The 17,465-nt window shown below is 36.9% G+C and overlaps 1 protein-coding gene and 2 pseudogenes across 2 annotated transcripts; 2 read left to right on the forward strand and 1 right to left on the reverse strand.

Moving 5' to 3' along the window:
* Nucleotides 1-1,434: 1,434 nt before the first annotated feature.
* LOC147929944 (uncharacterized) lies at nt 1,435-9,839 on the reverse strand (annotated as a pseudogene).
* A 1,288-nt stretch (nt 9,840-11,127) lies between these two features.
* On the forward strand, nt 11,128-13,019 carry LOC104737417 (E3 ubiquitin-protein ligase RMA1). Its single transcript, XM_010457584.2, has 2 exons — nt 11,128-11,453; nt 12,138-13,019. Exon 2 carries the CDS (start codon nt 12,150-12,152, stop codon nt 12,903-12,905), a length of 756 nt encoding a protein of 251 aa, XP_010455886.1. The 5' UTR covers nt 11,128-11,453; nt 12,138-12,149; the 3' UTR covers nt 12,906-13,019.
* A 1,265-nt stretch (nt 13,020-14,284) lies between these two features.
* LOC104738472 (protein ACCELERATED CELL DEATH 6-like) lies at nt 14,285-16,840 on the forward strand (annotated as a pseudogene). Its single transcript, XR_015578141.1, has 3 exons — nt 14,285-15,113; nt 15,216-15,746; nt 15,834-16,840. The product of XR_015578141.1 is annotated as a protein ACCELERATED CELL DEATH 6-like (transcript).
* Nucleotides 16,841-17,465: the final 625 nt, after the last annotated feature.

The following is a 17,465-nucleotide window of genomic DNA, read 5'->3' on the forward strand; positions in this document are numbered from 1 at the left end:
TCTTTTTCTCTGTTTATGTTGGAGAGATCTCTTCGACGATTTGTTCGCCACATGGGCATATTCGAGGCATGCCCAAATCACCATCGGCTATGGCTTCTCGCAACGCTTCTAACTTCCTCGCCCTCTTCTGATCAGCATAGTATGGGTCAGCCTCAAATTGTTCCATAATTTGATAAGGAGAGAAATTATAGATCTATAATTCGACTTTCAAGATGAGAGAAGAGAAGAAGACTTTCAGTTTCGAAGAAAATGAATGAATGAATGAGGAGAAGCTTCTCTACTTTAAGAAAAATCTTCGGTGAAAGAAAGAAAAAACGAAAGCCTGGCCACGTGTAAAAATTGTGTGCGTTCACACTGCGTGTTCACACACAGTTTTACCGATTAATGCAGTTGCATTAAACTTACAAATAGTTGTACTTTAGAGGTTTCTCAGTCTTATTAGTTATACTAAACCTTAGCAGGACTTTTTTTTTATTTTTACAGTTGATTAAACTTAGCTAACATACAATTACAAGCTTTTTGCAACTTCATAAGTTAAAACTTATAATACTATAACTTTTTCATGCTTACTTGGTTATTATTTACAAAGTGACATTAAAAGTGTAACACTTGTTGAGATTCTTTCATAAATAAATTAAAATTATTATATTTTGGAAAATTATTCATTTATAGTAGAAACCTTTGTAGAACATTTATACAATATGTATTGTCAACTCATTGTCAACACTGGTTTTAGGTAGTAGCACCAATTTTATTATTTTCAGTAGTAATAATTTTACCATTTTTACCAGTTTTATCTTAGTTGTGCCAGTTCTACTATCTTATATACACATATTTTGAAAGAAGAAAACATTAATAGACTTCAAATTAAGTTTCAAATTAAGTTTCAAGAGGGAGTTATGCCATAAAAAGTAGAGATTCGTCAAACCAAACACAATTGATACATGAAGAGGTGAATCAAACATGAACATTACAATAATCTCCAAATAAACAACCATTGGAGTATTTGTCTCCGGTGCCTTTTATTCTGCATCCTAGGTCGAGTTTTTGGTCGTTTTTCCCCAGCAGATGCATACCTTTTTGTTTTCTTTCTTCCCCCTTTTATTTTCCGATCCGGAGGAATGATCTGCATATCTTGGACTTCATCTAGGACATCCCATCGAGACTTATCAGGTACTAAATAAATTGTCCTGCAATATGCAATTGCCCACAGCTCTGTCCAATAATACTTAGAACACAACTCATGTAACTCGATATCCTTACCTCCATATTTTTGGAATGTAATGAAAGACGCCAATGCATGCACACAAGGATACTTTTGTATATCGAAAAACCTGCAACTGCAACTTCTCAATCGCAACTTCACCAAATAAGGCTTTCCATCACTGTCAATGACATTGTATTCAAGTTCGAAACCATTTAGCTCTGTCACCTTTAGTTTCTCAGCAGTTGCCCATAAATCATGTAAGTAGTTCTCCACTAAAGGCACCAAATTATTTGCCACTGATCGAGACACAACATCTTTCCGATGTTCATTAAACCATTCAGAGATTTTTTTAAGTATTGCATCAAGCATGGGTATCAAGGAGTACCTCCTTGCATCTTTAAATACGCTGTTCATCAATTCAACACAGTTGCTTGTGTCTAGGTTGTATCTATCTCCTGGAAAAACACATCTTGCCCATCTTTCTTTCTCGGTAGATTCTTCAAGATACTTGGCAGCAGAAGGATATCTTGTCGTAAAAGAAGCGTAAGCAATGTTGAACTCAGCCACTGTGTAAAACCTACTACACTCCATGAATCTCCATGCAACAACGTCTTCGTTGACGTTACTAGCATAACCTTTCACATTTTGGCATAAATGCCATATACAAAAACCATGATGAGCCAGAGGATACACATTAGCTATGGCTTTTATGAGACTTGTATTTTTGTCAGTCATAAATACTATTTCAGAAGAATCCCCAACAACGGTTTTCAACATCTCCAAAAACCAATTCCAACTTTCATCATTCTCACCATCAAGAACACCAAACACCAAGGGATAATGGTGACGGTTAGGATCTTGAGCCAACGCAAAAACAAGAACATCTTTATATCCGTTCTTTAGAAAAGTTGCATCCATAGTTATAACTTTCCTCATGACTTTAAATCATTCAACGCTAGCTCTCAAATCTATGAACAAGTACATGAATTTATTATTCTCATTGCAATGCACATATGATCTTGTACCATGATTAACCTTCTCTAACATGTGCAGATAACATCGCAACATCTTGTAGCTTTCTTCTGAGCTACCTTTCAAATCAGTAACAGCTTGTTTTTTCCCTCTCAAAGCTGTGGAATATGATATATCAACACCTAATTTTGTCTTGACAAGATCCATGATAATTTTCGGAGGTGGAGTTTCCATTTGCCCTGGATAATCACCATGTAAAAGAGAAGCAACTAATTGTGGAGTGCCTTGTCTCTTACTGTTGCTTGAACTTTGACTAGCCCGAGAGCATGTATGCATCTTGTTGTGCCTTCTAATCGAGAAAATATTTGTACCTCGAATCCTACCACCTCGTAAACCCCAGTTACATCCTTCTTTAGGACATTTGACCACATAACACAACCTTGTCCTACTTTTCTATTTCAAAACTAAAACAGTTAGCGAATGAAGCTCTATCCACCACATCTTGCAATGCCTTCTTGTTTGGAAATTCTTGAAGTTTAGTCAGATCCAAACCATCATCCCATGGTTCAATATACTTACACGGTTCTACAATAGGTCGTGGCTCAGTATATACATCACCTTCATCACGTCAGCTTCAACCTCTTTATTAGAATCACCCTCTACAGCCTTTTCTTTGCCTACGTAGACAACAATGGCGTTAGGTCCGATTTCACCATCCTTCGCATGTTGGTTTTCAAAGTTCATACCAACAGAACTTTGGTCCACTATGGGCACTATGGGCACTTGCTCAGGCTGAGGCTCGGAATGGATGACATTCACAAACAACATACATCTTCGCTTCTCATAATTAACGGAGTCTAGATAAACATTAACATCCTCACAATGCTCCACTGTTTCTACCAGTAGTGGCTTGTAGCTCAACTGCAACTGAACGTTACTTTCAACAAACCCAAGCTTCCTCTGTATCCTTGCTTTTAACATCAACAATGTTATATTCCTCCTGAATATTATACTATACATGCGACCTTCACATTTAAAATGTAGGCTGACGTTCTCGCATATTGTATCCTGCCAAACCAACCAATATAAAAAAATCATAATTAGTACTACAACTAGTTTTACTAAATATACCAGTATTACCAGTTTCACCTTCTCTCTCTCCTATCAAAATTGAATCGAACGGTAAACGAGTTCTAATCTCCTTAATTCACTGAAATCGAAAGCCAAATCCCTTTCCTATATAATAGATAGCTCAATCGGCCCATAAACCTTTGTAAAACACCCAATGTGCTAAGCTTTCTTCGATCTAAATCCAATTGAATTTATAAATTTACAAATAAAAAACAAATTCAACCAAAAGTTACTCTAATGTGAACTAACACACCTGCATTTAGAAGAACAACTTGATTCAAGTCGAATTGGTGAAGAACGACAACAGTAGGAGCGCCAACGATGGAAGAATCACCGGTGGCTGGGTTGAGAGGTGAGTAACCAGGTTGGGTTTTTTGGGTCGAAAGAGAGCTCCGACGAACAACTTGATTCAATTCGAGTTGGTTAATAACAACAGCAGTAGAAGCTCCGATGTCGGAAGAATCACCGGCGGCTGGGTTGAGAGAAACTCACAAGTCGAGTTTCTTTCGGATCGAAAGACAGCTGGGTTCTTTTTTTATTTAAAAAAATTAATCTAAATCAATTAAATTGTAAGCTAAAATCATCTTACCAAATCTTATTAGAAAATGTGAAAGTATGGAAAAGAGAGATATAAGAGATTTGTTAAATTATTTTAAAGACTTCTCAGACGTTAACTCTTAACTCTTGAAAAGACATTACTTACATGAAAAACTTTATTTGATGTTTTAATATTAACAAGCGGACAATGTTCCAATCATTTGGTTTTGATTGTCGGCCATATTCTCCTACCAAACAAGTTGCAGTTTGATTATAAATCATTAAGAAAACACAGAAACGGTGGATATATGTTTCCGATAGTCAATGCTCTGTAAGGATAAACATTACTAGTATATTTTAAAGCTCTCTAATATTCACAACAAATAAATTAAACATAAAAGACTATATCATTGTTCCACTATGATGTTACACGATAAATGTGTTTTCATCCCTATATATGAAACAAATAGCATGTAACTAAATCTCAATTACAAAAAGTTATTGACAGACATCCAAAAGTAAACGAAGATGATCTTCTAGATCGTTGTCTAGTTTAATTTGAGTAGAAATGGGAATGTTTCGACACGAGTATGTAAATCATATCTATCAGTTCGATGTAGCATACACGTTTTTATTGTTTCTAATGTACAACACCAATACAAATTATTATGCTATATAGTCAACATTGCCACTACAAATTACTAGTACTAGTTTGTAGCAAAACTTATACAAAACACAAGTTTATTTATACTTGAACAATGCATGAAACAGATATAAGCGTGTTATTAAAAATAGTTAATCCGAATTAAACCAAAAGATGAGTACGTGTTGAAAGTTGAATAACGATGCGTTTTTACTTTTTAGATTGGCACTATTCTACATAGATAATTAATGTGTATCACGATACTATTGAATTAATCAAAGATCAAAGCACACCAGTTATTTGTTTTCCGAAGAATTGAAGAGGGAAATGGTCCACGCGTCAGGAGAATTAGCCCGACATAGTTAATTGTGTTTTGTGCCTAATCACAATTCAAATAGATTAGAAACAACTCAAGATTCGTCATCTAATTTATTTTTAAAAGTCGTGTAATTAAAACAAGTAGTACTGTATCTGCATTAATAAAAAGAAAGTTCCACAATAACAAAACAGAACGCGTGACTCGCGAGGTTTTGTTTAAACTGAGATCCATCGTTAGTTGTGAAAGTTTTGGCAAATCGTGAAGAGAGCCATCTTCCACCTCCCATTAGTCCTTTCTCACTCCACCCAATCACCGTTTCTAATTTTCTATATTAATTTACTTTAAGTTTAAGAAATATTAATAGTAGTAATTAATTAATTAATCATCTCTCTTCCATTAACCATTTGGTCAGTGAGCTGACTTCTCCTTCGTTCTTTCTTATGATTTGCGACGGACGATCATATGTATATATATAGTTATATACTATTGTAGTCAAGTAACTTCACAAAACTTAAGACTTTTAAAAAAGTACAAACATTATTTTGTTTTGCTTCCCTTGTAAAAAATAATAAATGTGCATAACATTTATTTGGGGTAAATGCAAGGGGAACAATAGCTAATTTGCTCTCCTTTTTGAAAAGGTAATCAAATATGTCCTTTATGAAAATAAATATTTGACAATTATTTTTTTAAAAAAAAATTAATAAAATACCAAAAAATCAAAGAAATTTTAAAAATTTACATAACCCAACCATGGGATCCGTAAACCCGACTCATCCACTCAGGATCCAACAGATCCAACAGATCCAACACATTTTTACCCTAATAATAGTGTAAAAATAAAAACGAAAATTGAAAACCGTAGAAAGAAAAGAGAAGAAGTCTCGCCGCCGTGTAGACTCTCGCCGCTGATTCAGAAGAGTAACTCCGGCGAGTCACCACCTGTTTAACAACGCCGCCGTTCTCTCCACCTCCGTCGCGAATCCTTGAATCGTTGAAGTGTTTGTTAACGGCGTCGTTAGCTAAATCTCAAATCACCGCCGTAGAAACTGCCGTCGAAGTCCATACACGCCGCCATAGTAACTGTTGTCGCCGGCGTGATTGTAAGTGACGAATTACTTGCATGTTTCAATTGCAATTGAGTTGGAGAGTTTAGTTTAGAAACTTGTAAACAATAAACGGTCCAATTTGAAGACTTTATAACCGGATTTTGTGATTTTGTTGTGATGCAAGGGAAAATGGTATCCAAAAGAAAGGGTCTTGTAAAGCTAGTTACTCCACCATCTTCAATTGAGAGTGACGGTGCGACGATTCTCCCTGAGCAACCGATTGGTGAGGAAGATGATAAGCGTTGTGATGAAGAGAACTTTGAAGAAGGTGTAGAAGAGGAAAATCCTTGTAGTAAAGAAGACGAAGAAGACGGAAACCGGGAATCTCAGGTATGATTTGTTTGAAATGGAGATGAAAATTGAATTAGAACAAGTTAGGTTTTTGTGTAAGGTTTGGGACAACTTGTATAACTTGTATGAATTTTCAGGAATTTGAAGCGGAAAATCGTGGTAGTGAAGAAGATGAACACATTAATCAAGAGGGGGAAGAGGGAAATATGGAATCTGAGGTATGATTTGTTTGAAATTGACTTGAAAACTGATTTAGAATATATAGCACAACTTTAAATGTTTAGGGTTTGATGGTATTGTTAGAATTCCGTTAAGGTGATGATATTTTTGTTTGCAATTTGAAATTTTGGTTTGGGACAACTAGTATAACTCGTCCAACTAAAGAGTTATGTTAAGTATGTGTATGAATTTTCAGGAAAGTGATGATGATGAGCAACCAATGGAGCCAGTGGGGATGTTCTTTGCTCCAAGTGAATATTGTAAGAGTATTAAGGTAGGGTCGCGGTGTCGGCTGAATGATACGTTGGATTTTATGAAACCATTTGATGAAGTGCAATGGTTTGAGGATCATTCACAGTTTAGGCATGTATTCCACATGCCTAGACAAGGAAACCACATGTCTCAAGGCTTCTTGATGCTTTTGCTTCACACTGCAAAAACGGAGATTGATAGCAAATGCTGGTTTGTGGTTAATGGAGTGCCGATTAGGTACTCCATTAGAGAGCATGCGCTATTAACCAAATTTGATTGTAATGAGTACCCCGAGGGTTATGATCCAAGTGAGACTGTCTCTGATAAAGATTTAAAGTGAGCGAAAAGGGTTTTTGGTAAGGCTGCTGTTAAAATCACAGATGTGAAAGACAAGTTGGGGAATAATGGGAAGAAGGTCTCTGATGGTGATAGGAAAAAGTTGCTTATTTTGCTATTTTTAAGCAATGGGATAGCTGCTTCATCAAAACGTGATGGGAATATTGATCGTTTCTTGCTGAGAATGTCTGATGATGTGGATGCATCCAAGACGTTTCCTTGGGGCCGTTACACATTTGATGTGTGTCTGAAAGGGATAAAGTCGATACTTAGGAACATGAAAGGCAAAGTGGAAGCGAAACAGAAGAATTTCTCTGGATTTATTACTCCTCTAGAGGTAAGACTTAACTTTATAAGTGATTACGTTATACTCATGATTTGTATACTTTAACTAATAGTGATGTGAATTTTGCTATTGAATATGTGCAGATATTGGCATTTGAGGCTATCCCATAGCTCGCATGCAGGTTTCGAGAACGAGTCACTGCTGAGAATGTCTGTGGGCGAATGTGCAAAAGCAAATTCAAAAGTAGTTTGATGAAAGGTTTCCCATTGGATGATATAAACGAAAAGCTTGGAAGATTGAAGGTAAGAGACTGAGGTTGTTGCAACATATGAGTTTGAGATGTGTATATAATTATATGTTTGAATTGTCACAGGATATCACTAACATATTGGAGCCGAATGATGAAGAAAAAGTTTGGTTGTCGCGTGTAGTAGAAGAAGATGTTGTTGATGCGGGTGTTGGTTTTTTTGATCCGGTTGTTAATATGTGGAGAGGTCGCCTAATTGGAGAGAGGAAGAAGATATTCTGGAAGAATATGTATGACGCAGATGTGGAAGGTTGAAGCGGACAACAAACTGAGGAGGAAAAGGTGGAAGAGACTGTTTCTGGAGTAGGAGAGGATATTCAGTCCTTAAAGGAAACCATGGATAAAGGTTTTCAGCAAATTAAGGATATGTTGGGAGACCATAATGGGAGAATTCAAAGAGTTGAAGTTTCTGTTTCAGAGTTATTAACAAGGAAAGAAGGTGAGGAGCATGTGTCTCCAAAGGCAACTGATGACAATGTGTCTCCACCAAAGGAAACTGAGGAGAATGTGTCTTCAAAGGAAACTGATGAGAATGTGTCTCCAAAGACACCTGAGGAGAATGTGTCTCCAATGGCATATGAGCAGAATATGTTTGTTGGTCCAAGTGGAGGTGACACATCCCAAGATATGGTTGTTTACGGTGGTGATACTACAATGGGTATATTGTCACTTCGTCCTTCTCATTCTTTACCCTCCCTCTCACGTTTTGAGACATATGCCAAATACAAAAACCATGCTTCGCGTTTGGGAACACTTGCGCAACATACTTGATGATGCTTTGATGTCTGTCACTCATAAAAACCAAACCCAGTTCATCAGGTACAACTGTTTTTAGCTTCCTCAAAAACCAAGACCAACTCGCATCGGTCTCCTTATCAATGACCCCAAAAGCAATGATATAATTGTGATGATTAGGATCTTGAGCTGTTGCAAACACCAACATTCCGCCGTATATAGTCTTCAAGAAGGTTGCATCCATAATTATAACTTTCCTCATTACTTTAAAGCCTTCAATGCAAGCACCCAAAGCTATGAATAAGTACTTGAACCTATTTTCCGCATTAACTTCCACACTTGTCACTGTACCGGGATTGACCTGCTCTAACATGTACAAATAAGAGTGCAAATTCGTGTAGCTCTTCTCAGGACTCCCACACACATCACTAACGTGTTGTTTTTTCCCTCTCCATGCCGTAGAGTACGAACAATGCATAGAAAGTCTTCCACGAACAATACCCATGATGTTTTTAGGAGCCGGAGTTTCCAACTGAGCTGGATAATTCTCATGCAAAACAGATGCTATTAATCGTGGAGTGCCGGTTTTTTTACAATCGGTTGTACTCGGATCAGACCGATCACATGTATGCATCCTCCTGTAAACTTTTACTTTAAAACAATCTGAGTTCTTTCCTTTTCCAGCTCGTAAATACCATTGACAACATTCTGAAAATTGTCGACATCGTAAGGTGAGCCGAGTTGGATCCGACTTACCAGTTTTGGTCGCAAAACAATACTTATTCGCAGCTCTATTAACCACATCTTGCACAACCTCCTTAGAAACAAATTCTTGACCTATTTCAATCCCCATCCCATCTTCCCATTCCAATACTTTCTGACTTTGCTGAATTGTTTCCCCACTACATGGAAGCTCAATGTACTCATGTCTACCATCCACACCGTTATCCTCTTCGTTATCTATCCGGTTATCCACATGCTCCCTATCTTCAAACACTTCATTTTCCATAATCGGCTCATTAGCTCTATTGTCCGGTTCATAACGTTCTTCCACATTTACTCCTCCAAACATCGTAAGGACTCCACTAGCACCATTTTCAGCATCATTTACACCCAACCCAACATAGTTCACACCCATTGAACTTCTTCCCTCCATCCTTGATATTTGTTCCACCATCTGACATTCTTCCAAATCCTTTACTAACTCCACATTCAAAACAGGTCTAAATCCATCACCATCCACTGATACTAGAAACACTGAAATGTCGTCGTCATCTACAATATATGTCTCTCTCCGAGTTTTACATAACTTATAACTCAATTTCAGCTTGCTTGAGGTTTCATCGATTGAAATCTTCTTGCATACAATTTTAACTAACGCCGAGTAAGTTATGTTTACCGACTTCAACAATAACCCGCATATAGGATTGTTTGAAATCCACTCATGCTCTATTGAGTAGTGCCCTCCATAGTCAAATTGTATGATGCTTTTCATCGCCTCCTATAATTACAATTACAATCGTGTTACTAAAAAAACACTTACAAAATGGCTACCATAGTTATACCACTTGTACCATTTGTACCACTATGTTTCAGTTACACCATTTGTACCAATTATCCTTTCTCCTACAATTTCTGGGTTTTTCAAAATCGGATTTCACCATTTCCCTGATTCAACACGATTTAACAGCCCTAATTTCATAATGCAACTAATTTTTGTTATTACCAATCGATTGTGTGCTACCCAAACACTAAAATTCGCAAAAAAATCTACAAATCAAAAATAAAATATTCGATTCACTTTTATTACCGGACCGGAGCTGAATCAGACGGAGATGGAAAAGCTTTAAGTGGAGACAAAACGGAACGAGAACCAGAATGTATTAAACAAAAAAAACTAGTGCTCGATATTCTCTTTCACCTGTCGCCGAAATGTTTTTTTACGCAAAACAGATGAAAGAAAAAGCAGGTCCGAAAAAACAGATACGGTAATAATGGAGGGAATTAAATTTCTTCAAAAACCTTTCTTTTCTGTTGGTTTTTATTGTTTTTTAATTTTATTTTTTTAATTTAAATTAGTAGGAATAAAATGGTAATCAACCACTGTTTTGGGCAGTGCACATTAAATTGGGCATGTGAGAAATTTTTGTTTCTTTTGAAGGGCAAATTAGGTTGGCGTTGAATGGAATGCACCTACAAACCGATATGACATTTGTGCCACGAACGTTACACTTACACATAATGGAATGGTTTGTTTTTTTCCACTCAACCCAATTACTTAAAAGATACTAAAGAGAGTGTTTGTGATACAAGTAAACTCTATATATAAGTAAGTTCACCATTACATATACTCACATACTCTTTTTTAAAAAAAGATCCAATAGAGACGTGTTTAAGTTTAAGAAGTAAATCCCTCGCTATTCTCCACTCTCAAGTATGTTAAAAAAAAAAGATCATTCAAAAAAAAGAAAAAGACAAAAAGTATAGTAAAAAAAAAAAGATGATATATATTCTGTTTTTGGATAATGACCCAACACTGTTTTTTCTTTGGATAATGACCATATTATAAAAATCTCTACAAAAATTTCACACTATTTATAATTAAAGGCAGATGTCAATTAAAAAAAAATCTAAAAAATTGATGTAATTAACCACATATGAGGTTAAATATTTGATGACAATGAAAAACCACTAGCTTATAAAACCTCAGGCGAATCACACACTACTAAACTTATATAAGTTAAAAAGATAGATGGATATAAACAAAGAGAGTTATCTACTAAATACATTTTACAAAAAAATTGTGACGAATCTTGAACATCGCCACGTCACTGAAGATATCATTCGATGCATCATATTAATAATAATATCTTAAATTTTAAGTATTTTTTTCCAAATATAAATAATCGAGAATCTCTCTCTCTTTTGCTTCTTTATACAGTTTCTCTCTCTTTCTCTCTCTTACTTCTACCCACAAAAAAAAAAAAACGAGATTTTTTTTTTATTTTCCTCTCCGCTTCTTTCTACTCTTCCTTCTTCTCTGCTCAAATACCAAATCAGCCATTGACACAGTTGCTTAGGGTTTCCCTCAAACGCCGCCGATTGTCTGGTTCGTATCCCTTTCTTCTCTCTCTCTCTCTCTCTCTCTTCATAGTTCCTATATACGTGCCTTTGCGTATATTTTACACATACACACATATGTAAATCTGTGACTCCGCAAATTTCTCGGTTTTTTTTTTATTTGGGTTTTTTTGATTTGTTTTCCCACTTTAGATGTTGAATTGGTGTTGAACTTTTTTCGTTTGAGGTGAACTGATGAGTTTGTTGTCTCTCTGTTTCTGTTTCTGCTAAGTCTTAGTATATAAAATCATCCTCTCTCTTTGTCTTTCTTGGGGGCTTGCCATTAAATTTTTATCGAATTTGTTGTTTTCGTTATCTAAATTTGATCCAACGATGATCAAGTTGGTGTTTTGATGATCAAGTTACGAGTTTTAAGTGTATTTAGCCAAAACCCTGCTCTCGTTGAATCAGAGTTTTATTCTTAATTTCGTCGGTTTCCAAAAAAATTTCAAATTTTTAGGGTTCTTCAATTAAAGGGTTTAGGTACTGATGATTATTTTAGATTTTTTGGAATTTTTATAATCCCTTCTGAATAACCTAATTCGTATCTGGATGTAAAATAGGCTATCTTTGTGTGATTCACTTGTTAAATCTTATTGATACCTAAGTTTTTATAAAAAACTATGGCATTCATTTGGATCTAATGTTCTAAAAAAAAACTTTTTTTTTTCAGGATTTGTGACCAATGGCCTTGGATCGATCGTTTGAAGATGCTGCTGTACTTGGTGAACTCTATGGAGAAGGTGCATTTTGTTTCAAGAGCAACAAACCTGAGCCCATCTCAGTCTCGGCTCCTTCTGATGATAATGTTGATGATTCCAATTTCGACTGCAATATCTGTTTAGACTCTGTGCAAGAACCTGTTGTGACTCTCTGTGGTCACCTTTTTTGCTGGCCCTGTATTCACAAATGGCTTGATGTACAGACTTTCTCGACAAGTGATGAGTACCGAAGACATAGACAGTGTCCTGTTTGTAAATCCAAAGTGTCTCATTCTACTTTGGTTCCTTTGTATGGCAGAGGCCGTTGTACTAGTCAGGAAGAAGGTAAAACCAGTGTCCCTAGAAGACCATTGGGACCGGTTTACCGGCTTGAGATGCCTAATTCGAGTTATTCTAGTGCTGACTTGCAGTTATCACAACGGGTTCACTTCAATAATAGCCCACAGGGAGGGTACTACCCTGTCTCAGGGGTGATGAGTTCAAACAGTTTATCATACTCTGCTGTTTTGGATCCAATGATGGTGATGGTTGGAGAAATGGTAGCTACAAGATTGTTTGGAACACAAGTGATGGATAGATTTGCATATCCGGACACTTACAATCTCGCTGGCACAAGCGGGCCGAGGATGAGGAGGCGGATAATGCAGGCGGATAAATCGCTGGGAAGAATCTTCTTATTCTTGATGTGTTGTGCTGTTCTGTGTCTTCTCTTGTTTTAGGTTCTTCATAGCTAGCTTGGTTTCTACTGTTCACTTTCTTCAAGTGTAAGAAAACATAGTGGAAGAGATGTATATTTGTGTTGGAAACAAATCAAAGTTTCTTATTGTTGTAAAGTTTGTGTTGGGTTATATATTTTATTGCCTAGATTTTGGTCTAGGAGATAAAGCCATTGAGTTGAAAGGCCATGTTATTAGGCCTGATTTGCATGTGTCTAATTCAGCCCATGGGTATAGAACAAGAAGAACTAAGCTTTTGAAATGCATTTGTATTGGGGTATGTAAATTTACCTAGGTTTCTTAAAACTGTGTATTTCAAACTTTTTGTGGGATGATTTTAGGATTGAGATGGACAGTTATGAAGCAGGTCTTGATAGAATTGAGGCACAGAGGTCAACGGATGTGTCTCCCGTTAATCTGATAAAGCGTCGAATCTGGGGAAGCCACGCTCCCTACGGAAGATACCAAAAATGTGCAAGAGTTCTATACCATTATCAGATTGTCTGATCTGTTTGACCTTCCCGGTGAATATGTGCCGATGAGTCCTGAGATTGTTAGCACAGTAAGCGCTGGGAGAAAGGAAAGTTGGAGGAGTTATTGAGAAGGAGAGTGAATGTATATGCTGTGAAGGACATGGAAGTGGAAATGGAAGTGCGATGTTGAAGGCTTTTAAGTTACATGAGTTTGTATAGATTTGGGGCTGGGAGATACGGTGCTGTTTACATGAAAGGTCATGGTTGATATGCCTTATTTACATAGGTCAATGCCATTTCCGTGTGGTAAACTCATTAGCCCTACAAGAGTAAAACTCTAGGTTCACTTCGTTCTGTTTCTGCATTGAGTAGTTTAATATTTTTCATTACGTTCGCTCCTCCACTGTTTAAAAGATTATCTTTTATTACTGTTGTAGATATAGAAATTTATAAGTTATCAGCTCTTAGTGGAGAATTAAAAATTCCCGTCATTAAGGGTGCACAGTCGGCTGCATGACTTAAATGTTATTTTCGAAATGTTTGACAACTTGAAGGTTTTAGTTGAAAATGGGAGCAAAATTGAATTTTTTGCATAGAATAAGAAACAAATTACCCCATTAATAGCCTACAAGACCTCCTCACTCACATCGAGATGTTAGGTTTTACTTCGGATTAAAAAAAGACCTTCACTCTGTTTCTACACTGACTTTGGTTTTATAAAATGGACGAACATGGAGACTCTCTTTCATCAACCTTTAGCGACTCCTCCTGTATTTCTGATTTCTTCTTTCTCCCCTTGGTAAGTCTCTCTCCTCTTTTGAGTTGGTATGTTTATTTTTATTTTTGTTATTATTGTAGGAGATCTGAAACTGTGATTCCAAACAATTTTTGGGATGCCTTAGGTTTGAGATGGATTTTTCGGATACAATTGAGTCACAGAGTTCAACTGATTCGTCTCATGACCGAAGGAGACAAGGATGCTTCTCCATAAATTAGATAAACAGCGGCTTTCGCACGCTCAGTTCACGAGGTTTCCTTCGAGCCAGAGGAAAAGCTAAAGACATTGACTCTGTTTCCGAGTTCCTTATTAATCTCAGATGGTCTGATCTATTCGACCTCCCTGGTGAGTATGTGGTGATGAATGCGGAGATGCTTAACACACTGAGTGATGTGAACGAAGAATGGCTGGAGAAAATGAGAAGTCTTGGAACACCACTAGCATGTCTCAAGAACGAGCAAGGAGATTCTGTTCTTCATCTTGCTGCTACATGGAGTCATGTAGAACTAGTGAAGAGCATTGTCTCTGAATGGCCATGTCTTTTGTTGGAGCCAAACTCGAAGGATCAGCTTCCGTCTCATGTGGCGGCTCGGGCTGGACATTCAGCTGTTGTTGAGGCTCTTGTTGCGTCGGTTACATTTTTTTCAGCTAGACTGGCTGAAGAAGACAAGGAGGTACTCGATCCATATCTTTTGAAGGACATAAATGGAGATACTGCTCTGAACTTGGCCTTGAAAGGACGCTACATGGAGGTTGCTCTCTCTTTGGTGAATGCGAACCAACAAGCTTCGTTTCTTGCAAGTAAAGACGGGATATCTCCCTTGTATTTGGCAGTAGAAGCCGGGGATATGTCCCTTGTGAAAGCAATGTTGAGAAATGATGATGGTCCGGAAGAGAGAAGTTTTAACTTAGAAGGGAGAAAATATCTTGCACACGCAGCTTTGAAATCCATGAGTACAGGTTTGTTTTGCATTTTTTTTTTTTTTTTATCAATTTGCATGATCATAAGTTCAAGCCTGAATGATTAATTAACTGAATCTTCTAATGTAATCGTTTGAGCAGATGTCCTTGACGTTATTCTTAATAAATATCCAAGTGTGGCGGATGAGCGAGATGAAGAAGGAAGGACTTGTCTTATGTTTGGGGCATCCATGGGATATTATAAAGGGGTATGCAAGCTCTTAGACCAATCAACAAAGGGTGTATTTGTATGTGAAAATGATGGATCCTATCCAATCCACGTGGCCGTTGAGAAAAGTCATTTTGAAGTTGTCATGGAGATGCTGAAACGTTGTCCATATTCAAAGCATCTGCTTAACAAAAAAAGGTCAGAACATCCTTCACATCGCAGCTGAAAGTGGGAAACTTTCAATTCTACACCACTTGACTTCATGTGAACGTACATATTACCATCTGGGTAATGAGCAAGATGTGGATGGGAATACACCTCTGCATCTAGCTACCATAAAGTGGCGCCCTAGAGCTATTCATTGCCTTGCAAGGAAAAAGAACCTGTTGACACAGAACAATAGTGGCTTGACAGCTCTGAATGTTGCCGACTTAAATCTGCAACCCCACTACATCTTCCGGGAGGTATGTCTAGTTTACCACATTCTAATCCCACAACATCAATTATTTTACAGCTTGTGAGTTTTTGTTACCCTTGAGTTTGGATTACAGAGGTTGACACTGATGGCCTTAGCAGATGCTCAGTTAAAAAACTATCCCAAATACAGGCATACCATGGGGCTAACAAGACCAATAAAGCCTAAGGGTGGCGGAAACAAAGATTACATCAACGCTCTTCTAGTAGTGGCAGCTCTTATAGCCACCGTGACGTTTACTGCTGGATTTACTCTACCAGGTGGATTTAGAAGCTCTAAACCAAACTTGGGGATGGCAAATCTAGTAACTAACCCTCGTCTCATCCTTTTCCTGATATTTGACATGATAGCATTGGAAGCCTCATTTATGTCTGTGGTTTGTCTCATAGTGGCGCAACTAGGTGATCCTGCACTACATCAGAGCTCAGTGCAGGCGGCCATGCTATGTTTGTATATAGCTATATATTTCATGAGCTTTGCATTCTTTTTCGCCATGGTTATTGCAGCTGGGAATGTTACATGGCTTCTTTCCGTCTTCATCTATTTGACTATCCCAACATTAATGCTGATGCTCTCAACGTTTATACCTCACGCTCTTCTACATAGGTCTGGCTTTCGTTCTAGGTTGTTGTGGTATTTAGTCTATCTTGGGAATTCAATTGATGACGACGGAAGCGAAAGGTTGCCTCTGCGTGAAATTCTCTGGAGATATTATTTATCCAAATGTCGAAATGCCACACACTAGTTAGTTAAAAAGGGAATGCTTCTGATGCAAGGCATCCACGTTTTGGTTTTTCTCTATAATATTGGATCATTTGGGTTGTCTTTTCTTTCTAAACATTTTCGGATTTGCTTCTATATATAGATTTTAGGCTTAAAAAGTGTACTAGCTTTTGGTTTAATTTGTGACTATAAAATGCTAGTCTCTATTATTATAAGAGTAGCAATGGACTTGGTGTGTGTACCAAGTATTGGTGAATTATACGTGTGAGTGTCTACTGTTCTTACATTACAATTTTTAATCTGTGGTACCTCCACTTTTAGAGTACACAAATAAAGATACTTGAATAGTTAATTCTGTACTACGTACGTTCCTGTGGTGAGTCTAATAAACATTTCTACAACAGATGAGGAAATTAATTAATCCTAAAAATATTCATAAGGATAGAGTAAACACTCTCCTATTCGTGGCAACACTGGTGAGTGATGGCTACAGTGGCGATTGTTGCAGGCTTGAGTGTGATCAGTGTGCTACTAGGTTAATACAGGCTATACAGCATGCACAGAGTTCAAGTCAAATGTCAAATATTCTTTAGAAGAATCTGCATTTCATGCTTTTGTCACCTGCAATAGCATTGCTATAGGCCTATATATAGTGATGTTATTATATCCTTCATATTTACTTTAGCGGTCTCTCCTTCCCACTGTAAATTTCTTTTGAATTTAAACTGTCTTTTGTTCCTGTGATAATTGGTAGCTATTGTAATAGTAGATTAGCTTGTAATTTTCCTTTGGAATGAAATCTTCACATTAAAACCAAAAAGAAGAAATATATTTTTGTGTCACTAGTTCAGTAAGTTGTTTGCATTATTTAATTTGTATTTATACTATTAAAGCATAAGTACTCACTAGACTCAAATTGGATCATGACTTTGTTTTGATACGTTTTTCATTAAAAATGATTAGAGAATCATTTAATTTAATTAAA

This window comes from Camelina sativa, chromosome 13 (assembly GCF_030686135.1).
Source record: "Camelina sativa cultivar CO46 ecotype springtype chromosome 13, ASM3068613v1".
NCBI classification, from domain to species: Eukaryota; Viridiplantae; Streptophyta; class Magnoliopsida; order Brassicales; family Brassicaceae; genus Camelina; species Camelina sativa.